Source organism: Lepisma saccharinum, chromosome 21 (assembly GCF_977018435.1).
Source record: "Lepisma saccharinum chromosome 21, izLepSacc3.1, whole genome shotgun sequence".
NCBI lineage: Eukaryota > Metazoa > Arthropoda > Insecta > Zygentoma > Lepismatidae > Lepisma > Lepisma saccharinum.
In genome coordinates, this window is record NC_139249.1 from 33,868,660 (window position 1) to 33,895,894 (window position 27,235).

At 40.2% G+C, this 27,235-nt stretch overlaps 1 protein-coding gene across 6 annotated transcripts in view; it reads left to right on the forward strand.

Moving 5' to 3' along the window:
• LOC146004289 (transcription factor CP2-like protein 1) overlaps nt 1-27,235 on the forward strand; it is a 226,762-nt gene that overhangs the window by 65,131 nt on the left and 134,396 nt on the right. For 2 of the 6 annotated variants that reach the window (XM_083143010.1, XM_083143008.1), the window contains exon 2: nt 269-405. The exons of 3 other annotated variants lie outside the window; for them this stretch is intronic. In XM_083143010.1, coding sequence (XP_082999136.1) covers nt 357-405 — 49 coding nt within the window. In that variant the 5' untranslated portion in view covers nt 269-356. Of the gene's footprint in view, nt 1-268; nt 422-27,235 lie in introns of all 6 variants that reach the window. One more of the 6 variants, XM_083143009.1, reaches the window with a different exon arrangement.

Genomic DNA, 27,235 nt, shown 5'->3' on the forward strand with positions numbered 1-27,235 from the left:
ATAAAGATAAAAGAGAGAAAGAAACAGAATGGACTTTATAGGTCATTCAGGGTGGTTAAGGTTTACCTTAGATGGTGTGTGTTGAGTCTTGACTCCATAGGGTACAGTCGTGTGTGGAATCGCCATACTGTGTAGGTAAGAGAAAAGGTAAGGTTTGTGTAAAACTGATATCCTGTCTTATCCTTTTCCCCCACTCACATCCGCTGCATCTTCCCCGTTTCTTTACCGCTCACAGCCCAGGAATCTACAGATAGCGGCGTTTTTACAGGTGCATAGGGCGGTATGACTTCGGTGGTACAGAGCACTTCAAGATAAATCTATCCTCCAGGATTTGGTTCGGTGAATGCTGTCAGCTGATGCATGATGGTCGGAAGAATGAAATCTGCGAAGAAGGACACTCGGAAGGTGAAACCTGCTAAATGTATGTTATGCATCGTTCTTTTAATATGACTAATTGCAATGTTCTGTCGTGTGCAATGTTGCAATTTGTCATTTTATGCGACTATGCATGACTTACCTAAAAAGAAATGTTTTGTTTTTCAGATTAGTAAGTACTTACGAAGATTGTTTCGTCGGCGAGAACACTGTTGCAGCATTGGATTGGATGGTAGCGGTTCTGCGTTGTCACACTCCTAATAGAACCTTTGTGTCCTGATTGTGTTCAGTTGTGTTGGAGCTTGCTGTAGTTGTTTTCTGGAGATGCCTTATTTTTTTGTGTTTAAAGTGTATTATTTCCCAAGGAGTGAGTAAGTGATGAACACCATGGTTTGTCAGCTTTGGTTGTCTATGAGCCTTATGTTCTTCAGCACCCTTTTCCTAACATAAATTAATAACAACACTTTTGGAGGACCTTGACACTTGAGATCTTGTTTCCAGCAATACTTTGATTTGTGGTGGAAGCATTTGGAGCTTGTTGTAGGATTTTCGAGGTTTTGCCTTTCTGCAACTGTTGGATGTGCATATGGTTGATCGACATCATCTCTGTTTTGTATTTCTTTGAAGACTGGAAATTACTCAGTACTCATTATGTGAATACTTATCTTTTATACTTTTATTTTAAAATGCACCTGCCGTTTCCGATAGTTGCAGAAGTGTGGAAATTAGTTGATTTTTCATTAGAGATTTTCTAATTTTTTTCCTGATAGCAATTTTCCATGATGATTTAGGCTTCAACAGTCTTCGTAAGTACTGCTCCAAAAGGTGAGTATTGCATTAGATTCATATATAACATGATCTTGATGGAAATGGGCGATTTACCTCACACAGTCACAAGATTAAAGATCAAAACTTGAGTTAAAATAGTAACTAATGATAGTTCTTTCAGACAGTGCATTGCAATATTTGCTCCTTGATGTTTTCAGTGTGACATTTTGAGGTACATCGCGCTTTGACAAGAACTGCTCAAAGAGAAAGTAACAGGTATCACGTATACTCCTGTTGAGTATACTGGATTCGGATACTGCCAAGAATCTGCCAGTACACCACGTAAAGACGTAAAGTTAAACTCAAGAATTTGTTTTCCCTTCCCAAATGAATATTCGATGTTCTTTGAACATATAGTTGAAAGAACATCAATATCCTCCCCTCCCCCTCTCCTTTAAGAAACTAAGCCATACAGGGATGAATCTCATACCTTGGTATTCGTATCAATCTGAAACGAACCAACGACCAGTTATCTTCTTTTCTGAGCAAACCTTGTGGTTATATTAGATTGCACTTTTCGCTGCCTAACAGCAACGAGAAAATGTACGAGTATTTTGTCTTAATATGTGAAGGAGACATTTGCAGGTATAAACAAATGCATTTCCCACCAGTTCTTAAAAATTCGTCGCTGCTGTCTACTCTTGTAATGGCCCAGAACGTTGATAGTTACAATGGGCCTTTTTCGCCTTTAATAGAAAATTATTTTGCAGCAACAACTATATGTAAAAGTAATAAATGTGTGACAACATCAAGACATATTCCTTTTATCACATTCATACGCCCCCTTATCCCCAGCGTTAATCGCGGTCAATCTGTGACTAGGTAGTTTTCAGACTATACCCTTACGCGGTTGCGCAGTCGAAGCCTTGCGCGCGTGCGCAGAACTCAAAATGGCGCGTGGGAGGAGCATTCTCTTAAGAAGCTGCGCCGTTGCTTCGTAGGCATGCGCAGAGAAGCTGAATGTTAAGTTTGGGAGAAGCCTAGTTCGTGACTCACGTCGAGTTTGATCAACTCTAAACGAATAAATTGTAAAATGACTAACTCTCAACGAATTAACGGTAATAATGTGACCGTCGATCCGCGAACGTTATGAGGAATGACACGTGAATGGATACTAACGTGGAAAAGTCAGGAAGTAATCCTGAACAGATGAAATAAAACGTTGATAAACGCCGTGGGTCATTTTGATCACATATATTTAGCACTAGTCAACAGCAAATATAAGTAAAAGTACGTTCATATCAAGACTATTTAGTAAATAAATATAGAAATATATTTTGTTTTGGAACTGCCGTTTTCATATGACGATTATTTCGCAGACACAACAAAGATAACATCACATTCATTAGCAACCCCCCCCCCCACACACACACACTTACATATATATATTCGCACAGCGATGAAACAGGAAGAACTTATTTAATAGAAGTAGTTTAGTTCTGAAACTATACTGTTTATCCTGTAAGGGAAACGCAATGTTAGGTACCTTTCGAAATTGGAGAAAGGACAATCACAAACACATGGAAACAACACAGATCCCTCAGAATATTATTATATTACTGGCTGAGAGTCCAGACGCCAGAGCCTCGTTAGGTAAGAAGAATGCAGTCCAGGGTGTACTACATGAAAGAGAGGTTGATATTTGAGTGCGTGCGGGATTTTCAAAATTAGGAAAGGCTGTGTAAGGAATATAGTTCCGAAATGTTTGCTCTGAAGGGAAAGGGGATTAGGTGGAAAGGTTGAGTTACCTAAGTGGCGCCGGAAGGCTAGATGTCCTCTGGTAGCGCCTTCTCGTACGATTGTCGCTTTTTTTTTTTTTTTTTTTTACTATATTCAGTGTTAGTGAGAGAAATTCACAGAGGCGCTTTGGCAAGTGGAAGAGATTCAAATGCATATCTTCCTTCGCCATTGTTGAAAATAAGTGTATGTATAGAAAATCATGTCAAGAAATTGCTCTGTTCTTACAATCTACGAGACTGGTAAACAACTACTTTGAAGAAGAAGTTTTCTCTGGAACCAGGTGAATTCCGGATAGACTTCCGTGATTTCGAGAGCTAACGTCATTCTCATCTTCACTTCAATCCCTGAACTCAACCCCACCTAGTACTCTGTGGTGGAGTTGAGTAATTGTAAGCAAAGGGGCGGTGGAGAATAGTGTATGGAACTAGTTGGGTGGTGTCTGGAAAATGATGATATTAAGCCGTATAACGTTTACTTGTATCAAACGGTTTTAATAATTTTGTCCTGTATTGCAGTGTTAATTATTTTCCCTTGCATTTCTACCCCTGTAGGTTAATTTCAACGATGAACGAACGTTCATACCTTATCTCAGCTTGAAAGCGGTAATCACTGGGCGCCAAACGCTCATTCTTTACCCATGATTCGAGCCTGGAACCCCTGACAGTGAGGCACTTCGTTAGTATTTTTAATATTCCACTGTTCGGATTTCCATAAAAAGAAACAACGAGTTCTTTGTTTATAATGCATAGATGTTTAAAATATAAAGCATTTTTACCGTTACTTTATATTCATTCAGTTTGTTAAATACATTGAGTTTTATCAAAATGTCAGAACGTGAATAAAAATGTACTCACATTCACATATTTTTGTGTATATTTTGTAAATTAGTATTACATAAAAATACATTCTGTAATTATGTAAAAGAGCTTCCCTTTGGCAGTGCAAGTCCATGTTTTTATTAGAAGAAACAGAAATACATTTTGAGGGACGAGATGTATGTCTCGGTCTCTCCTCGATATGGAAATTCCAGTTTCCTTCTCGTTTTGCTCTCGAGTTGTAAATGTCTGTTTACCGTACTCGTTCTCGAACCATACAGCATAAACGACATACTGAAAACTTTCATCTGCATTTTTCTCTTTTATTGTTTGACACTTCGTTTCGACGAAAAATGCTCGGATTTTTATCCAGGTTCACAATTGCCACTAATGATAATTACTATAATCAAAATACACTGGTCAAAACAATTAGGGAAGCAAGCAAGAAATCCCAAAACCAAAGTTGGAAAGTCAAAAGTAGCTATGTATGTTGATGAAGTGAGTGTGTCCTCAACCAGTACAATTCATCTGTGATGAATCATCAGCATGAAGAGCTCCCTAGTGACACCATAAGGCACGTGGCAGAATTTGTGATAATCGACGCATTCTCATCTGGAGGGAACGTGGGACTCGCAATTATCCCACACATGCGCGCGAAGTGTCTCAGTATGGTGGCGGTGGCTTAATGGTATGGGCAGGGATCAGTGTTGGTCGACGTAACCCCCTGCACATTATCCGGAACGCTACTTTGACAGCCTTACGGTACCGGGATGAGATCCTCAGGCCTCATGTTATCCCAATGGCTGCAGATATCGGTGATCGTTTCATTTTTGTGGACGATAATGCCCGACCTCACCGAGCACGTCTGGTTGACGCCATGCTACGGGATGAGGGTATCGAACGAATGGTATGGCCAGCGTCCTACCCAGACTTGAATCCCATTGAACATGTGTGGGACACACTCGGAAGACGCATTGCTGCTCGGCCAGCGCCGCCTACAACTCTGCAACAGTTGGAAATGGCCCTTCTGGAGGAATGGGTGAATATCCCGCAGGCTGTCGTTGTTAACCTTATTGGTTCCATGCAAAACAGATGTGCAGCTGTCATAGCAGTTCATGGCGACCACACGCCTTATTAGAGGCATGGATCTGTTGTGTATCTGTCCATTTCTGTTGTCTTATCACCGTGCTGTTCTCCTGATTTTGTGCAGTACCTTGCAGAAATCACCCCTAGAACTCTGTTGTGCTAATGACTCAATAGACATGTATTGTACTGGTTGAGGACACACTCACCTAATCAAAATACATTGCTACTTTTGACTTACCAACTTTGGTTTTGGGATTTCTTGCTTGCTCCCCTAATTTTTTTGACCAGTGTATGTGGCGTATATAATACGTATGTGAAGGAGCGGAGTAAATTCTTCAATACCGTACCAAAACTCTGGTTACTTAAAAGTTTTGGTCATTGTTTCGAATTCAGAGACTTGTCTTGGTCCCATCCTTACATTACGGCAAGTCACGTTGTTATGCACAGCATCTCTGTGATAGCTCGTTGTTTGCTCGCTGCCTGAGCATGCGATTCCCACTTGTACACTTGGGAGAAAAAGATTTTGCCCCTTGATGTAAAAAGCTTCTGGAAATGTCCAGAAATCCTTGACGGGTGACGTCGAAGGGTGTCGTACGATAGCTCGCTGATGCTTGGATGTGTGTAGATGAGGAGGATATTCATTTCTCTCTCTGATATACCGCACATGATGGTCAGTGTTGCCAACCGTATAGTCCACACATTGGATCACACGCTAAATGTGCGATCATGTCAACTCGGGCACAGTGAACTCGCTGTAGTGAACATTCGGCTATTTTGAATCTAATTCAGCAGTCCGGATCCAGATAAATCTTTTATAGTGAACCCTCGACTTTGGTTTTAGCGAACCAAAAAAAATGAAACGTTCATGCGAAATTATCACTGAAAACAAACCTTCTTACTTAACCCTGTTTCCTTATATCTAAATGAAGTTAGGAATTGTATGGTGATATAGAAGTGCGATATGAGAATGAGCATATGAAATTCTCGCAAACTTAAATAAATGTCAATAGTAGTGAAGTTCTCCGAACACAACAAAACTTTTAATAAAAACTGAACTGTAACATTCTTATGAGTAAGAAACAGTTGCCTGGGCTGAACCGGTGCCTATACTTGTACAGTCACGGACACTTCTGGGTTGTAATAATACCATTAGCTTACAATGGAATTGCTACAAGCCAGAAGTGTTCGTGACTGTACCGATTCCCAACGATATTGATACTTGAAAAATGTAATAATTAAAAGTTGTTCAAAATAATGATCAATAATATCGTGTACATAAATTATATACACCAATTTATCAATAATTTTGCTTTAAAATCTTGAAGAATTATACCAGAATATTAAGAATACATGTTGTGTAATCCCAAAATCCAGTTTTCCACGCAAAATTTGTGTAAAATAAGATGAAAGAATTTTGCATAACTTCAAAGATAATTAATACTCCGTGATAGTGCCGTGCGGCTTTTATTGCAGACCCACCCCATGAAAGGTCAGAATGCCAGAGAAGTATCGACTAATATCGATAAATAAATTCAAACCGATTTATCGACATCGGCTCACTCGTAATATATATGTATATGAGAGAGGAGGATGTATTGAGGTTACACACACACGTACCCGAATTCATAAAATGCTAATGTATTGTCCATGAGGTTCATTTCACGTTGTATATTTGTGACGTGTTGGGAAGTTGGCAACACTGCAGATGATGCATCCATGTCTCCGAGGTGAACAAACACGCAGAGGGGAAGGCCATGATACGCCAGGTCACCAGAGAACCTGGCAAGTATTATCAGCGTGCAGGCGGTCCAAAGGGCTTGGACATTACAAAACATTGGGGACAAAAACAATCTTGGAGTTTTGACCGTTTCTTTCTTGTGATTGAGGAAAAAAGACTAACATTCGGACTGTCTGAAGGTTGAAATCACCATTCACAAATTGTCTCTGTTCATTCTATTAATAACCTTTGCCTTCGTCCCACGCTGTTGAAGTGATTTCGTCAAAATGGAATACAAAATTAATCACCATTTGATTGTCGCGGTCAGTAAGTTTTTCCCCACCCAACTCAACATAGTAGGTTGCATGAATAATATGGTATGGTCAGATTATTCTCGCAATAAGCAGTCTATCAAAATTTTACTCGGAACGGGAAACGGTTATTTTTTTGGAAAATATCAAAAGTTCACATGGCAGATGCAAACTTATTGTAGCATGAAGGATATTTTTCATTTCTGAAGTTGGCTTAGTAACAACGTATACCTTAACTTTTGTAATTATTATAGTAACATAATAGTTAGTATATAGTTAATGTCAACTCTTATCGTGAAAGTTTTACATTTCTCATATATTTCGCAAAATGTACAAGGGTCGTTCAAGGTTGACCAGGACTTTTATTTCTTGACAGGAAATATACATACATAGAAGCACCAAACTATGTCAGTTTTTCAAAGTATTCCCCCTGAACATCCAGACACCATTGCCATCCTTTTGGAAGTTCCGTGGTTCCTTTGGCGTAGAAAGATGTAGGTTGGTGTCGTAACCACTGCAGGACAGCGTTCTTGAGTTCCTCATCTGTCTGGAATTGCGTCCCGCCCAATGCTCTTTTAAGAGCCCGAAACAAGTGGAAATCGCTGGGGGCTATATCTGGACTGTAAGGACTGTGTGGTAAAACCTCCCAGTGCAAGTTGGCCAGCGTTGTTTGAGTCAAATGGGCCGTGTGTGGCCTGGCATTGTCATGGAGAAGAATGACATGTTTCGACAACATTCCAGGTCTTTTCTTCCCAACGGCCCCACGTACAACACCGATATTAACTGTATGCGCTACGTCACGCACTGTTACTCGCCGATTTTCAAGGATAACTTGCTGAACACGCGCGATATTCACCGGTTTGACTGCAGTTGGGCGAACGTGTCCGTGCGGTTCATTTTGCTACCAACTCCCGTCCTTAACTTAACTGTTGACACCATTCGTATACTCTTGCCCGTGACTGTGTTTGTTCACCATACTGTGCTTGCAGTCTACGCCAAATTTCAGAAGGTTTCACCTTCTCCTTCACGATAAATTTCATTATACACTGCAGTTCCACAGCAACAGATACACTACTTGCCGCCATCTTTGTTTATACTATTCGTCATCCGCCAAATCCGTCGCAAAGGATCATGGTTACTCGCAAGGAATCATGGTCTGTCCTACCGAAGTAATGCAGCGCTACATTGTTTCATTAATATTTTACGCACGAAAGTCCTGGTCAACCTTGAACGACCCTTGTACAATATAATAAGAATTTTGTTGAAAAATAAATTACCAGAACATGTCCTAAAAACTGGAAAAAAAGACCTAAAAATAATTTTCTGCTTATATAAAATATGGTAGAAATAAATAATTTTGTCCAGGAAATTCATAATTTATTACCATTCCAAATACAATTAGTTGCAAGTTATTACCTGAATTTAATTTTCAGTGATTTCAAGTAATTTACGAAGGTTTTCTGCAAGTATAGCGAGGGACAACGATTAGTGTACTTTCATTTCCAAGAAGCTCTGTTCATTAGGCTAAATGCAGGAAAAATAATATTTCTATAAATCGTTTAATGGAAAAATATTTTAGTTACAGAAGTAAACATGTTTCAAAAATGCCTTATTGGAACAAAAATGTCTCAACAAATTCATCTTTACAGTCTTAATTTGTCACAGAAACAAGTAAATAGTAAAGCAGTCATATTTCTGGATTACCAGAGTGGATATTCAAAGTCATAAAAAACCTAGTCTTAGTCATTGATGTTAATTTTATATTTTTCCATCCTTCCGTATAAATATGTTTATTCCACTAAAATGCCAATTTTTCACTCATAAACCCATCAGGCGTTACACATATCCAATATTGGTAGTAAACCACAGATTAGCATGTCACTCATGAAACTTAAAATTATGACACTTCGCTTTGAAAAACCCTCTTCTCCCCCGAAGTTACAAGTTGTAGTATTCTGAAACAAAACTCTCCGACTTGCCCTATTAATTAATTTCTGGAGCTTTCTCTATAGAATAAATATACAATACAAAGTATTTAAAAAATTGCCGAAGGACGAGGGTCGAAGACCCAAAAAGACCTGGTGTGAATACCACGGACGGTTTTCAAGTTATTATCGATGAAAATTGGGTCGCGCGACTTTTGAAACACTGTGTAGTTCCGTGGTCACAGTCAAATTAACATTGGTTGACGTTACTTTCAAATTCGGTATTACAATATTTAAATTTGGGGCTCACATTCAAATTGGAAACGGAACCCGCATACGTTTGGGTAGCTGCGTAGTGCTGACTGAGGGATTTAGAAAGTGTTTTGCCCTTTATGTGATCTTTGTTTTTCGACGTTCAAAAGCCGAATTATACCATCTGTTGGAGACAGACTGTTGCTACATTCACCATTTGTCCGCTGGTATGTCGGGTGGATATTGGAAGGTGTTAACCTTATCAATAGTTTTTAAATACCTTTATGAAACTACCGAGATTTGGCTGTTAGGGTCACGGGAATCCAAGAAAGTAACTGTTACTATACCCTGTCCCAGGTATCTCTGGAGGAAGCGAACGAAAGCAAAGTATCTGCGCAAGTAGTGATGCGAGACGGATCCATCAATGATCACGTGAATGGGAACGGGATTGCTTGGAGGGGGAAAGCGACTGCGGTTATTAGCCTTCGCAGCAGTGTGTACTGCTTTCCTCTGCCCGCTCGATTTCCCCTTCCCTGTCGCTATGCGCGACCTTGCTCCAGAGATTCCGGGGATAGAGTATAGAATTTCTCACGTGGCCGTCACCCTATGCCTGTGAAGTTGGTGCGATCTATTTTCGTTCTCCACTCCAAATCTAGCTACGTTCTTATGTTTTCAGTAGTTCTGCCAAATATTTCCTTAGTTCCGCAAATACATGGAATTATTAAAGACCCATTTTGAATTTCAAACCGAAAACTAACTGATGTGGATAATTTTCGGTTTGAAATTAAGAATTGGCCTGAACAGTTGTGAAGTTGTGCCTTACCCATTTATTTTCTTAATACAGTAAAACCTCGTTAATCCGGACCCCGATAAGCCGGACTTCGCTTAATTCGGACAGGCAAAAAAAAAAAAAAAAAAAAAAAAAAAAAAAAAAAAAAAAAAAAAAAAAGAAGCAGCAGAATGCAAGGTTTTGAATGTGGCTAGAAGTCAACAAGAGAACTTTCCAAAGAAAGGCAGTCAACCGCTGATGAAATTCTGTTTCCCGCAGACTTTGTACTGTACTGTATACACCATAATAAACGTGTTTTGTTGCTATAAACGGAGTTTTAATGCACTTTCTACAGTTCTGTTAGGTTATTTCAGTTAATCCGGACTTTAGTTAAACCGGCCAACTTATCCCCCCCCCCCCATTAGTCCGGATTAACGAGATTTTACTGAAATGTCCAAAATTTGCAGGACTAACGAAATGTTTGACAGAACTGTCGAGAACTATCCAACAACTTGGCTAGATTTAGGGTCGGCTCAACTTGGCATGAATGCTCGATCTCACTGAATTTTTGTTCCTGTTTGCTCAGGCAACTGCTGGTGTAGTACCGATATGAAAAGCAACATATGCTCCTTCCTACTTCCATATCGCACTATCTTCTCCATGTCACATTGGATCCTGTTTCGGCCGAACTTTTACACGTACGCGGCAGAACAAACGCCACCATGCAAAGAAGTCTGGTCGACAACCGAATAGAAACTTATTTTTTCAGTCGTATTCGCCAGAAGATTAGTGCCGTGCTCTCTCCGCAATTGACTTCTTGCTTTGTTTGGACATAGTTTGGGCTAGTGGATAACAAAACGTTTATCAACTTGGATTACGAACGTAAACCATTAAGACTAGGGCTGAGCCGATATCGATACCGATGTATCGATATCGGAAAGTAGCGGTTGGAATTCATCTACAGATACCAGCCGATACTTTTCCGGCATATTGGTCTCTCAAGGGGTCCACAGAAATGCCGCGCAACACTTTCACGGAGTCTAATTATCTTGAAAATGATGCAAAATTCAAGCATTCTTTTTATTTTACACAAATTATGGAAGAAAAACTGTACATTTTTTATTACATAACATCTATTTTATTATTCTGATGTAATTCTTCAATATTCTAAAGCAAATTTATTGGTAAATTCATGCATATAATTGGAGATGATACGAGGGCTATTTTTTTTCAACCTCCGATAGAGCATGAAATCAAAACCACAGTGAATAGCAAAGTGGGTTTATTGACAAATGTTACGTACACGTATCATCTACTTTTCAAGTAAGCGCCAAGAAGATTCAGGCATTTATCGTACCGATGCACCAGCTTTCCAATACCCTCTGCAAAAAAAAAGATGCCGCCTGTATGTTGAGCTAGGTCTTCACTGTGTCCCGAAGCTCCTCATTGGTGTGGAAGCGCCGTCCCAACCACTTCTTCATCGCCGGGAAAAGGTGGAAGTCACTCGACGCCAGGGGTGAACAAACAGTTCCCAGTGGAATCGCTGAAGAAGGTCTTGGGTTGATGCAGCAACATGTTGTCGGAAATTGCCATGAAGCAAGACAATGCCTGAAGACAGCATGCCTCTCAGTTTGTTCTGGATGTCTCTGTGTAGTCTGCGCAATGTCTCACAGTATGCAGCCACATTGATTGTGGTCGCCGGCTCAATAAAGTCAAACAGTAACACACCTCGCACTTGACGGGAGAGTCTATTGTAGCAGACATCTCTACGCGCCCGTCGTTCTACTTCAACTGAAGCGTTGGCCTTGGCAGGGGTGTTGGTAGTGGGAGGAGAGGCACCAATCACGCTGCGTGACGCCCCGCTTCCTAGCGCTTCACGACCCTCGTATTTACACACATAATATATTGATCAATATTTTGAAGAAATTTTAATTATTGCAATTTTCAAGTATCGGTTCAAAGAGGTATTGGCTCAGCCCTAAAGACACATCAATCAAGAGCTACCACAATCAAAACACACGAAACTGTGACTTAAATATGTGTTACAAAAACAATAAAAATCGTCCAAAATCTCATTAACCCACTCCATTCACTCTCCAATATTTATTTCTAATAAAAGTTTGTCGAACGTCATACAGTGTGACCACCACATCGCCACAAGGTCTGCCAGTCGACGTCAGAACACGACAGTGTAAAAGTTCGTAGTCGTTCAAATAAGGGGCGTTAACCAAATTGACCAACCCTTTGAGGTTTCTTTAAGTAGGTATATATCTGTTTATATTTTTTCATGATTTATTTCATGTACAGCGGTATTGGTTTATCTCAGCAGAAGTGGGAAAAGAAATTTAAATATAACAATTAGTGTACGCTTCATTATAAAAAAAATGTACGGTGTAAGATAAAGTCCAAGGTTCGCAGAAAGGAAAAATCCGTTGGACATTTGTACCTAATACGGTCGTTCAATATATAAGTTTCCATATGTTGTAAAAAAAATTTATTTTTAAGATACATTAGAAAACTATACATACATGTGTAGGAGGATCCTTCCTCACTTCTCCACATAATCCCCATAGAGTTTCAGGCATTTGTCCCACCGTTGCACCAATTTGTCCATACCCTTTGCAAGAAAATCAGGGCTCTGGCTATTGAGCACTATTCTCACATTACGCTTCACTTCTTCATCTGTTTCGAAACGGTAACCTTGCAATTCAGACTTTCACACCGGAAAAAGATGGAAATCACTCGGCGCTAAATCGGGGCTGTATGGAGGGTGGGGCAGCCGGTCCCACCCCAATTCTTCAATGTTGTGTTGTATTTGCACTGCTGAGTGGGGGCGAGCGTTATCGTCAAGAAGAATGACACCTGCTGACAGGAGATCTGGTCGCTTATGTCGAATTGCGTTTTTCAGTTTATCCAATATTTGACAATAACTGTTAGCATTAATTGTTCTTCCTCGTTCCAAAAAGTCCATAAGCAGAACGCTCTTAGCATCCATGCTTCTGAACTCCTTATGACGCTAGCCCGCGTTTTCCGAACAAGCATTTACTTTTCGCCCTTGAGCGCATGCGCCTTCACGTCTGATAACGAATCTATTGGTGGTCCTTGTAGACGAAGGATGGCGCTTGTCAACCATATGCTTCTTCTTAATGGCATTGCTTTATACAATATTTTATAGCACAGGGAAACTTAATATATTGAACGTCCCTAGTAGTAAGTCTAAGTGGCCTAGCGAGATTACCCTATAGAATGTACCATGTGCGAATAATATGCTTCACAGACGTGCCTCCTTATGAAAATAACCCTATTTGTGATAGCTTCAAATACAATAAAACAGTTCTGGCAGAGCATAAAAAGACGATCCTAAAATTAGCAAAACTTTTATCAGAGGAGGCAAGGCCATTGCCTTCATAGCGCCAGGGAAAACGTTAGGTTTGAAAAACCACTCCACTTAAGTTCACAGTTTTGTCTTTCGCAATGCCGCAGATATCTTGGAGGGACGGTTATCTAACGACTTATTCCAACATGTCAGAAGAGGTGTGGTAAGGTGGTAAGGTTCCCAGACTTAGCGTAAAACACGGAAACATACATGTCCCGTTGGTCTGAGAACAAAAAAAAAAACAGTGTCCTCGGGACAGGTACTTGTCCCGTAATATTATCTTCTACCTTTGTTTTCAGTTAAAGGGCACCTCTGGTGGCGTAGTGTTAGCGCTGTCGCTTTGTAATCAAGGGGGCCCCAGATTCCATACCGAGTGGAGACACTACAGGTCTAATGGATTTAAACTGTGACAAACTATACTGTGATTAAGCTGTAGTAAATTACCGATGAACATTTTCATAAGCAAATCTCGCAGAAGCATTGCAGAGAATCTAGTAACACAGTGAAGAAGACTAGTTGTAATATTACTGAAATTTTTTAAAAAATCAACTTATAATACCAAACGGGAAGTGTCAAAATACCTAATACTATAATTACGGTTCGCCGTTTGATTCCTGCTGTCGATTAAACATTTGAAAATGAAACTACGGTTTTTGAATGGTTGTATGTGTTGCCACCCCCCTTTTATAACGTTGTCTTGATTTTGAAAAAAATAATTGTCCCGGTTTTTTTCTTGTTTCTGAAATATCTGGAAATGTAGTCTGTTTTGCGTTTTTATCTTGTTATTTCGAGATCAAAGACAGAAAATGAGACAGGCCTTATGAGATTGGCTCAAGTCTCGCCTCTTCTCCGTACAAACTCTAATCGTATCAGTGAGAGGGGAAGAAATGCCCGTCGTATCACTGTAAGTGTCGACAAGGCACATACAGTTCGATTATGTAGTGGTCCACAAGAAAATATGTAATACTTCTTAAGATTTGAGTCAAACGATGCACATAAATGTATTTAGGTGGCTTCCACGCAGCTTGGAATGTCGTCCGATTGGGGAAGGCTGCTTTCAAGAGACATATGACCCTTGAGACGTTCTCGGTATCACTGCTGAGGGTCATCCTTGTGGTTGGAATGGCTTGACCCGTGTAATCAAAAGAAATCTTGGCATTCGGCCATTTCCGGCAGATAGTTCGTCTTGCTCTTTCCTCTTGTTAAGTGAAATACTCTTCAACTTAATAATATTACGGTGAACCTTTCCTCAGGTCTGTAGCGAGTTAATTAAGCGCTGTCGAGTTTCTTGAGTTCAGTCTCCTAGAAATGTTCTAGACGTTTCTTGAAGTTGTTGCCCCATTTAGTAACTCTGAATTGAGTGCACGTTACGTAAGTTAAAAACAACAATTCCAATTGCATTTAGATAGTGCATTGCCTGCAGGTCGTGAACTGTACGAGGTTTTATGGCAACTCAAGAGACAATACAAGCTTTGGGATGCCAGAGGAGGGCAAGTGCATCAGTATCTTTTCGCCCCATTTACGTCATCGCGCGTGGGCTGTCGATGCAGTTGACCCCTCAGTCTGCATAGCTTCGCGATTTCGATGAGAGGTAATTGTGCGCTGTCTAGGCCTGCCAAGAGTCTTTTGGTTGGGTGACGTGTGGTCAGCGCATAGAGTCCCATCGCCGCTGTTTTCTTGCTTTTGAGACCGAATCCCGCTACTTTCAAGCAGATCCCCAATTGTCCTCACGATGCTGGGTCAGAACCGAATATATATATATATTTTTTAGCTCTCAACGGGGACCGCTCGCAATGGCTGTTACGCCACGGAACCGTCTAAGGTACTGGGTTCCGGTCTGTGTTTTAATTTCACTTTATGCACAGATAGACTGACAAGGACTGGACTTACAGTTTAAAGTGGGATCCCAACCATCATGCGCCTCCAACGGGTGTCGACCCCGGGACTCCTTGATTACAAGCCTGCCCGGAGTGGCGGAGTGGTTAGCGCCCGAATTCGAATCCCGGCGTGGGCATGGATGTTTCTGAGTGTCTATTCATTAATTTCATCATATCATCACTCACCCGCATCTTCGCAAATTAGCCAGAAGTGACACAAAGAGCGAAGTAAAATAAAACAAACAAAATCCTTGATTACCACAACGCCACCAGGGAGGCCTTTGGATTTGGGTTCGAGTCTCAAGCTGAGTGTGGTTGTTCCTTTTGCCTAATCTTTATTTACCCTCATGGTCGCCGAAAGAGACGGAAAAGTTAGGTCAAATACGCACCTAGAAACACATCCTGAATTTTTTGTGCGCACATATTTGTCTCTTATATTACGTCATTTTTTCCGCCTTTGTGAGCTGATCACAACGACGAAGATGACTAGATGAAGTTGATGACGGCACAGTCAACAATGCACATGCCGTGATTCGAACTAGGAACCTTCGTTATGACATCGTATGTAGATGAAGTAATGCACGTGGCACTCAGGAACCTCCACTTCCATTGATATTATTACTGCTTGTCTACGTTCTGATACCCTCATTTGCGTTTTTACTAAGGCCCTCGCATGTTAAACCTCTGAAGTGATTTAACGTTACAAGAACGCGCGCTGTCGTGTTTAAGGTCAGTCTCGTAATCAGGAGACCCAGGCTCGTTTTCTGATATGGGTGGTCTCTATTCGTGTATCTTAGTATACTTGAGATTTAAGAACACTTTATGCACAGAGACTAATCGGAACTGGACCTACAGTTTAAAGCTCGATCCGAACCGTTCTGCGCCTCAACCGAGTGTCGAACCCGGGACTCCTTGATTACAAGGCTCATCAGAGAATATAAAGGATCAATCTAGACATGACACCTCATAGAAAAATGCATTTGCACATTATTTCCACTTATACCGTAGTAGGTTCTAATTATAAAACATTACAACAAAACACCTGATAAACAATTCACTCAGTCCACTGTCATTAGATAGGCAGGGCATGTGGCACGAATGGGAGAGGAAAAAAAGAGTTTATAGGATTCTTGTTGGGAAACATGATGGTAAGAGATCTGTAGAAAGGCCAAGACAAAAATGGAGGGACAACTTTGAGATTAACCGAAAAGAAATCTAAGATCGGATTGATCTTGTCCAGGATAGGGACAGATGGAAGGCTTGTGCTGCTGCAGCCATAAACCTTCGGGTTTTAGAATGCTAGAGAGTAAGTGAGTAAACGGTTAGTAACTTTATCTTTATTAGGTGAACTTCAGCGCACGCTCGAAGCATGCAAAGGGAAAAAGGGGGGTATTGCTTGTCATTTGCTACCTTGCTGTGACTTACGAGGAACTTGTTACATGTGAAGTTCTAATAGCAGTGTGTGCCGTCATTGAAGGCACGAGGCAAGGTCTGCCTGCTGTTATGCATGGACGTGTCTGGGCATTTGTAGCCGCCTTTGTTCTAGTTGTTTGCCTGAATCTGTTGCATAAGTGAGATTACTGCTTCGGCCCTGTTTGTGCGGTGGAATAATCGCTTACTCGAGTGTGAAGTGAATGACTTGTAGTGTAGTTCTTATTGATGGTATGAAACGGCAGGGGCCTCGACTTCTCGTGGAGTAGATAGTAAGGAATAAATGCTTATGACGGTATAAAAGTGATTTGTGGGTTCACTTATAGCCAGAACACTCCATGTTTGTTTATGTAAATGTACTTAATGCACATGCAGCCCAATCGGGACCGGGCCTACAGTTGAAGTATACCCTGAGAACCAGGAATCGAACCCAGCAGCCCTTTGAGAGAACGCGTTCACATAATGTCAACACCCAGAAACAGAAACTTGTTTAGCAACCTTTGTTGTAAATCTACTTTTATGCACAAATAAGCAAACCGGGACTAGACGTACAGTTTAAGAGTATCCGAATCTCTGCAACGTTCAACATTGTGATAAATTTACAAGTGTTACATGGATGTGCCAAAGAAAAATCACGTTGTTTTATATCTGACGAATTGGCGTAAACACCACGGGTGGTTTTTCGAAACTTTCAGCAATGACAGTGATTCCCAATTTTTTCATTTCACGGCGTCCTTAGTGTTTCAAGATTTTTCCGTGGCACCCAAGTCAGAATGTAGGCCTATCTATAACACTTGCAACTCTGAATAAGTGTGGTTAGGTTGCTTGCCTTAAGTTAAAAAATAAACACAGATTTCAAATTCAGAAATATTTTATATTTAAAAAGTACTAAAACCCTGTGAAGACTTACAAGTAATTTTCATTCCAGTGAAAATATTGAAATTTTCGCAACGCCCCTGTGCTTCGGCGCACACTAAGGGAACCACTTGAGCTATGATATGACAGTCTCATGTCTCTTAACACCTAATGGGTGGTTTAAATTTAAAAAAGAAAATAAATAAACGCAAAACTATGGTATTGGGCGCTCTCGTGTGTGTGTGTGATGCATTCCATTTCAGATTAGGCAGACGAGGTGCAAATGCCCATCACAGATTGCAGTTGAAAAATGTGTCTGATAGGGTATAAAACACACACATATTAAGAGCTGAAATATTTTTTCCTATTTTATCCTGTAGTGTGAGATAACAAAGTTACAGGACTGTAAGGAAGTCAGGAGAAGTGCATATTTTAGAAATAATATGAAAACCTTGTCTTGAAAGTTATGCCACGAACCAATGATAAGAAGTTTTGTAATCAATCTCTACTGAAAAGGATAACTAATATCAATTTTTACTCATGGAACATATTTAATTTGTAGATCAGTTTATTTATGTAATTGATAGTATTTTCTTTGAATATTCACAACTAGAAAAATGCTCGTAACATATCTTCAAATCTTTCCGAATCCTCTGGAAGAGCGAGACGGTGTCCTGGTGATCTGCGGACCACAGGTTTAAGAGCCGCTGATTTTTATATAATGCCACTATAGTATCAAGGAGGTGAATTGGCTCCAAAATGTATTAACTTATGATATTTTATCTACGTTGTAGCTAGATGGAAACACTGTATTATACGAGTTGCAATAATTAAAAGAATTTACGTATAATTTCACAACCGTGTAGATTCTACCTCAGTGTCGTGAAATTACATGAAACTCGTTCGAAATATCTTGGACAGATTCCGATTTATTTTTTATTTTTATTTTTTTGGTGGAGTTTCAGGATTCATTGAACCGTAGAGGTCAGCACATCAAAACAATTAAAACTGAATCCTTCCTGGATTTCGCTTGTTTGTGAAATTTCCGTCGAAGTAGGTAAAAGCTCAGCGTGCTATCTAATTTGAGGCAAGGTTTCGCTTATCCGTGTAGTGTCCGGTCCAGCTCTAGGGGCGCCTTCTGATTGAAATTCTCACGAAGAAGTCTGGGAGAGAGATTAAACTATCGGTCTTGGTTTTTTGCAAAGGAATAGTGTTAATCAGTGGCGTAGCAACTGCGTAGAAGTGCTAATCACCAGACAACTTAACTAACTCTAGGTTTTATGGTTGGCCAATGACGAAAAGGGTGTAAGGGAGTCGAAGAGACGCCGGTCTCCGTGGCGGAGTGTTTGAATACTGCCTGGGGATGGATGTTCGTTGAGAGTCCCTCATCAATTTCATTATCTCATCCTCATCTGCGCTGTTAACCAAAAGTTGCAGAAAAGCGAATAAGAAATTAAATCAAAATCAAATGAGTCGAAGAGACGCAGGTTTCAACTATCTTCTTTGATCAGAAACCTGTGGTATCTACACTGATTTATCATTAGGGATGAGGCTAAACCTTCCGAGATTTGTCGAGACAAGATAGGCATCCTTATTCTCGTCCTGCAACTATCGGTAATTATCGCCTTGTAAACAGGAGGCCCTCTTTCGATTCCTGTTCGAAGCTTATTGGGTAGGATAGCCTCACCTATGGCGCAGTGGTAGCGTTGTCGGGTTCCGGGTTCGATACCCGGTGGAGGCACATAGTGGTTCGAATCCCACTTTAAACTGTAGTTTCAGTCCCGATTAGCCTTACTGTGCATAAAGTGGACTTAAAGTATCAACTCGAACAATCATTGGGTAGGATAGGTAAGACTCAAGTAATACAGCAGTGTTTTCCATCTCAGAATTTGTTTTCCTGTTTTTAGCCTATTTTAGCATAAACAAGATTTAAAACGAATTTATAAAAGCATAGGGTCTAGGATCCACGATTTTTTTTAAAATGTCGTTTTGTGATTGCGTGAACAAATTCTTTCCGACAGAGATCTTAGGCACTTGATGGCGGCTGGTGCTAAGGTGCAGACGCATTTAGATGGACAAAGAAGGTACATAAGCACTCTCTTCAAGAAAACCACGAGCTCTAGTTCGCAATTAGATACACACTTTGCAGTGTACTTTAGAACTTAAGCTGCAGAACTGCTTACGCCAGGTGTTAGATTTCGGTCCCTGCTCTATTGAGGCAGGGTTGCCAATTTGTTGCTTTTTACACCAGATCTGGATGGGACAGAGGACCCGGTCAGGTGTCACAAAGTCGTCTACCGCTCCCCGCAGGGATGCTAATTTGGAGCTTTCTAAATCAGATCTGATGTTTTGAGACGTTGGACGGGTGCCAACTTATTATCTGTTCTTTGCGCGAAGGCGCAATTATGGTGTTCGTTTTTAAGATTTTCTGGTGTAAATTCTGGTGCCGAAGAATCTCTTTGTTATATATATATTAAATTTGTAGTGAGTTATACTAGCTTCACTGGGGAATCAAAAATATACGTTAATGCAATGTAATTCATTTGTAACTATTTATTTCAAATGCACTGGAATGGATATTATTACTATTCCATAATGAAAATGATGTACACTTACTATTATTTTTATATATTTATTGTTTCGAATTTTCTTTAGTTCCTTTCGCGCCCTAGGCAACTACCCCCGCTCCCCCTCCCGTAGCTACTGTTTTCATTCACAATTCCAGTAGGTCTATATCACGGGAAGTTCTGAATACTATCGGAACAATGCACACGTTTCGGAATTGATGAACGAACTATCCACGGCCCAAGATTCTCATAAAAAGAGACATTTCCTTCGTCATATTATGATGCTTTATAAAGGAAAATATACTGTTTTATGCTATAATTCACTTTTTTGTGTTGTAGCGCTATTTCTGGTGATTTTTCACTTTGCCTAGCGCTTTTCTGGTGATATTTTAGATGGAATCTAGCGCGTCTTTACGCTGGCATTTGGCAACCCCGATTGAGGCTGTCAGGCCCTGGGAAGAAAGCTGAGTGCAAGATTCCTGAGTGCATTTATCACACCGTATTCGATTCACACTGGTTGTTTCTTGTGCGACTTGATGTCTTCACACATTGTTACGTGGGCCCCTTGTTGGCTTATACATCAACATGATTCCAACAGAGCCCACGCGTGAGGCAAATGTTATTAAATTTACACCCCTGATTAAAATTCACGCGTAAACATCAATCCTAGACGGCGAAAGAAATCAGTAGCAGATATTGTGGAAATCGTCTCAAGCGGGAACCCACCTCAGCAAAAATCTTTTGTTGGATAATTTGCAATGTGTTACGAATGTATTACGCATATACTCAGTAGTCAGATTATGTTCGGAACACGTCCAGCTTCCTGCGCCAGTCTGTCTGTGGAATCTGTGTGGAACAAGGCCGCGCATAACAGCAGAGAAGGGGGGAAAGCGAGTTGGCGGAGTAAAGCAGTGCCCGCTGCTCCAAACAGTTGGTAGCTTAACCTCGCACGAGTTCATTGGTCGAATCATCTCGAGTCACTACTTGCGTAGAGACTCGTTTTCTTTAGCTCGCTCCACAGGTTCCTGGGCTAGGGTGCAGCTAGCGAGCCTACCAACAGTGCAGAACGAGAGCAAGAGGGTCAACGATTGGTGCTGGTTTCCAGATGACGTCATCGTCTCGCTTGTCGATTGGATGCCTCTGGAGTAGTGACTCGCTCCCAAGCTGCAAATGTATAACGGTCAGAGATGTTACGAAAATAATGTCTGCAATTATTACGGCATACATAAAATCGTCATCACAATAGTGGTTTTAATAGAACCACATTTAGACTAGTAGATAAAATGTTGCATTGCGAGCCTAGCAAGGAAGAAAACTTTTAGATTTAATTTCAAACTGAAATTAAGGGCGCCGCGTCGTGTACTTTTTTGCAACCTTTTCCTCCCTCGTTCGGTGCCCGTGGTGACCTATCCCTTCGCCCTCTCCCACCCAATGAGCGACTGCTCTGGATTTACAGTACTTATGTATGGGCGAATGTTGGTTCATTAATTGTAATAAATTATTATTGATGATCACCACGAGCCTATCATTCTGCAGAATCTGAATTCGATGTAAATCCATTTTAGTTCATGTGTGTATTTACTGTTGTTTTTTTGGAACTGACATTTTTCAATAAAATTAGAAATTTGGGATAGATAATAATAATGTTCTATGTCAAGAATATTCCGCCGGGAGGAGCGGAGTGAAGCCGCCACTTCAATGCATCATTGTTTTAGATAGTTTGTTACCTTCACTTTTATAATCGTATATAACATTTATCCTTTATTCTCTTTTCTCTGGTCACCTGCCATGCCATAAGCAACTCTGTGGAAATTCCGTCCCTCCAGTTCCAAGAAAACTCTTAACAAATTGAAAAATTGAAGGGGGGGGGTTTGCCCGTTTACCTCTTCCTCTCATTACAATTCGTGCATAATAGAGTTAATGAATGTCCCCTTGGTGTGTGCCCGTTCATCTATTTCACCTAATCACTATTCATTCTCATCGTAACAATTAGCCAAAAGTTGCAGAAGAGAGGTTTTCATATAAAGAGAGAACACAAATATCCAATATTTAGTGTTGAAGAAAGTGGCAGTTATGAGCAATTGCGCATTTTTGCAAACACAGATTACACATTTTCAGTAGCTACTTAAAAATTATCGTGGGCGACTACTTGCAGAGAAATGCGACTTTATTATTGTACGATTTTTTATAGATGACCACGAAGAATACAATTTATTGAAATTACTTAACAACAGTCATTTTCACAGATTTTTCCTGTCATATTAAGTTTTGTTTTCGTTCAACAGAAAAATGACTAATTACGAAAGATCAGATTTATCTTAATATCATATGCTTCGGAGTAGCAGTAAGCTAGTTTCTTGAGTAACCAATGAAGCATCCGTAATTCATTGCTGAGGTGCTTTTTGACTGGCTTAGGGGCACTTATGCTCATTTTTGCAGCAAGAGTTACGGAAACTGAAAATATTATACGTCACAGACTATAGATGGTTGCATTAAGACTATTTTTCACTTTGGGGGGAGGGGATAGTTCTTTTATAGAAACGCTGGGTAACCAGGAAAAACATGTTAAGCACTTCGGATTTTTTTTGTCATGGTTTTTGCAAATATTTTTGCAAAGAAGAAATATCGTATTTGTGTTGTACAGATTCTTCCAGGAGTAAATGTTAAAAATCTCTGTTTGGCACGTAGAATTTACTTGCTGATGGCATACATATTATTAGAACGAGTGTCACCTAAGATGAAATCCTATAATCATATTATCAGAGAATAATTGGTGTGCAAATTAATTACATTAGTTGCTGATTTGTTTGTTGTACTTGCGAGATGACCTTTGAAACGAGTGCTCGATATCGCGAATTCCATATCATGTATGTCGCAACAATAAAGTATATGCGTTGGAATTGATATCTTCACGATATTGTGAAAGTTCGTTCAAAGAAGCGAAGTTTTTATGCAGTTGTAGACATATTGTGAAATACAATCCGCACTATTAATCGGCAAGTACCGATAATGTTTATCCTGCTGTGAATATAGAAGTACTATTCGATCGTCTTTGACTGGAAGCGAAGGGGGAAGTAGGTATAAACTAAGTTGTGGGTTTCAAATCGGTATTTCGATTCTGGGCACTGGGTTGTTTACTGTAGCTCTTTTTCATTGTTTGTGATTACTGTTAAGACTTGCGATAACCCTTTTCGAAGTGAAACAAAGACTGTTTTGCTTGCTTCCTCGTCTGCGTTCCAGGTATAGCCATCACCCCTATCTTGCCACTGGACTCGTCCAGTTAGCTCATGCGCAATAGCGACGCGCCAGACCGCATTCGTGATGACGGTTCTTTTGCCTTAACAGAGGCAAGAGGATGCATCGAAGCTAAGAAACTGGTGAAAATGGAAGCTTTGTTCAGAGTTGAGTCTGGAATAGGAGAATTTAGTGATTACGTACGTACCCTGTGCCCTCCAAGCGCTTATAAAATGGTACTTGAAGTTGGCCCTAAGTGGCAAAAATGATTTTGCATACTGTATAGGTGTTGACACATCCAGTATCCTTGAAAATATGCAAAGTCTCCGAATCACTCTTATTCTCAGCATTCAGTTCGATTATGCACGTTCAATATTTACATACCGAATTCGCAGTTCATTTATTGTGTTCCTCTGGTGATGAAAGTTCAACTCTAATCTTGTTTGTAAAGATGTTCCTTAGACAATACTGTTTACAAAGTTTGTGCGAGAACTGAATTTGAGTCCCCAAGTTTCTGAGGACGTGACAATTGTTTGGTGCCGTAAAGTTGCGCTGCATTTTCTTTAAATGCCATTACCGCAATAATCCGTAAGTGCACATACAATACATTAGAGAAATTAGATTTTAAAATACTTCCGTTGGCCATTTTGTAATAAATAAAGCAGACTTGATGGTTCCCCACTTAGAATGTCAAATTATGTTTGGACTTGGGCGTTTTTTGGTGAACTGCTATAACATTATTATTGAGTGTGCATTTCAGAAATACCACGTTACAATCCAACAGTGAAACTCGGTGCAAAAATCAAGTAATGCAGACTGCATGCAATTGAAATCATAAACTTGCGTAATCCAAAAGTGTTTTCTCACGAAACTGTGAACTATAACGTTGCTACATTTTAAACTTGATTCATCATCTACGAAGTAATCAAAACAATAATGTAACTGTAATTTCCTTTCTTCAAGAGAGCCGAAACTTTGGCAATTAGATGAGAAAAGACACGATTGGTAGTTGGATGAACCAAGTCTGAAAGCTATACTCGGAGACACAAACTTAGGCGGATGGAAAAGTTGTGCGTTGTTGCTACATCTGTGACAATGTTCGCATATTCATTCATTCGGACGTTTACCACAATGATGTACTAGTTTTGAAGCTCGTCTTAGTAATGTACGTGACATCATTTTTTTGCTGCAAAGCGCATGGATGGCAATGACCTATTTGCCTTCGCAGTTAAGGCTGACACACTAGGCAACACTGCATGGTAAACTTTGCCATATCGTGTGCGGGAACTAGCCATTCTTGACCCTCGCTTGCTTGGCCTTTATCTATGTATGGCACTAGCGCATTTCTCTCCAGCTGTCTATCTATGTATGGCACTAGCGCATTTCTCTCCAGCTGTCTAATTTTGTGGCCGTTGATATAGCAACGTTTAGCTCATAGTTTCCTCTTGCTTTTTAGAACATATATTTATCTGTTGTTTTGTTAAACATTTCTTGTTTTCGAGTTTTGATTCGGTCTAAGAAGCCCCCAAGTGAGACAACCATTAGTCTTCAGAATCAAGCTAATGATTATGTTATAACAGTGCAACAAAATATGCCTAATTGTGAAACTTAATTTGGAATGCTGTCTTACAAAACTTAGAGAATGATATGAGTAGTGACATATATTTTGATATATTGTTCATTTTTAAAGTTAATAAGTTATTCTTTTCCCATGTGGTTCTAGGTTGAGCAGATCAGGTAAATATGTATAAATGAGAGATTCTGTCTTAAAGTGATTTGAAGTGAGGAAGATTATGAATACGAACTCTCTGCCTGAAATATTTTAGTGCTGAACGTCGCTTAAAATAGCAATCAATTGGTGCAGAATTAGATTTAAATGCATTATTTAAAATAATAGTGTTATTCTTAATCTTTCTCAAAAATTAAAATAGATTTTGTGTGGCCCTGTGCTCCACATTGTGTATTTTGGTTGAATAATGATGTGCATTTTTTAGGATTGAAACTGCATCTGCCTAAACCGTCAGTATTTCAAGTGGGCTGCACAGTGTTATATCTGTAGAATAACGATCTTTGCGCATATACTTCATACCTCGGACACGTTTCCTATGTCCCAGGAATACGCATCAAGCCTGCGTCCTACGATATACAAAATGCGTCTGCAGAATGCAGAACTTCCAGTAACACGTTCGCGAAGATCGTTAGTCTGGAAATAATATGTATAACATTTAACATGTTATACGCATCCCACTTGAGATTTTTCCATGGTGCGGTTTTCTCCGAATTCTTCTCTTCGCAGCTTTCATCGTTATTTCTTCTAGTCTTCTTCCTTTATCTCAGCGTTTTTTTGTACACCAAAATATTCACAAGAAAATTCATTTCGATTCCACTCATTCGCGTGCTTGCTTACCTTTAACATACCTTGGCTGCATCCAAAGACACTCAACTGTCGAAGCAGATGTTGGTTTTGGTGCCAAATTATTATTATGAGCGTTGCCGCCCGAAAATAAATTAATGAGACATTAGGGAGTCCGGCGCGTATATAGAGAGTGGCTGTAGGGGCGCCCTCTTTCCCTGAAATTTGCTGTTGTATGAAGGGTGTCTCAGAAAGACAAGAAATTTGAAAAGGGGGTGTGGAAAAGAGAATGAATAGTGCAGAGGATTCCATTACATACCGTTGGAGAAATGCGTAGCTTTATGACTTGAAGTTGACGACCATTTCTAAGCAACCGTTCCTGCAATCGTCTAGAGACGTCCTACATAGCTCTACGTAAATCTGAAATCTGAGCGGTTTCCTTATAGATCTTTTTGACTCGCCCTGCTGGAACTGAAGAATCGCTGCGTACAATGGACGTCGTCAAGAAGTCATAAACCTACGCATCTCTTCAGAAGTATGTAATGGCATCCTCTGTTCTCGTATTCGACGATTACATCTCTTGCAACTATACATTTTCTTCTCTACACCTCCGTTTCAAGATTTCCTGTTTTTAAGACACCCTTTAATAGAGGAAGTAAAATTCGTGATTTCTCATGTGTTAACAGGAGACATCATTATCATTGATTGATATTATACGTGTACTTCTGATTTCATGGTCAGTACAAGCGTCCGTTTCGATGGATAGATTTGTTTTATTTTACTTCGCTTTTTTGTGCCACTTTTGGCTAATTTGTGAAGATGGGGATGAGTGATGACATGATGAAATTGATAATAGACACTCACAAACATCTATGCCCAGGCCAGTATTCGAACCCGGGACCTCTGGCATCGTAGCGCGATGTGCTAACCACTCCGTTTCGGTGTGAGGATCACAAGGGTCCACTGATTCCCAAAGATCCAAGACTGCACCCAGAGCTGCAATCCAGTCATTCAAAACGAAGTGATACAAACTTCTCGTGAGCTGGAAAAAAAAACCACAGTATTTTACCGTATCGGGAGACAAAATTTTATGTGTATTTCAACGTAACACATTTCCTTGTGCATTTTATCTCGCAATCTTTTTTTTTTCCCGTGGAGATACAGTGCCTTCATTTAATTATTGTGCCGCTCGAACGCGTGCCCGGGAAATCGGATAACCCTTCAACTCAAACACACACCAGGCCTCGCCGATGGCGCAGTGGTAGCGCCATTGCCTTGTAATCAAGGGGTCTCGGGTTCGATACCCGGTGGAGGCACATAGTGGTTCGGATCCCACTTTAAACTGTAGGTCCAGTCCCGATTAGTCTTACTGTGCATAAAGTGGACTTAAAACACTAAATTAACCAACCAAATCAAACACATAGCTTGATTTTAATTCAAATATTTCCCAATTACGAGAAAAGGATTCACGTACTTTTGTCTCGGAAGATGTTGGAAATGTTTTCTTTGTACTGCCAACATTTTTCATAACTTTTCAATACTTTTCCCCGAAAAACACTTCTTCAGTTTAAATATACCTTATTCCCGCAATGATCTGTACCAGTTGTACTTGTAATTATCATTCCTTCATTATAATCAACGTATATTACTGCGACTACGGTATGTTAGTCTGATATTCATTTTCCAAGGGAGCCTCCCCGATGGCGCAGTGGTAGCGTCGTTGT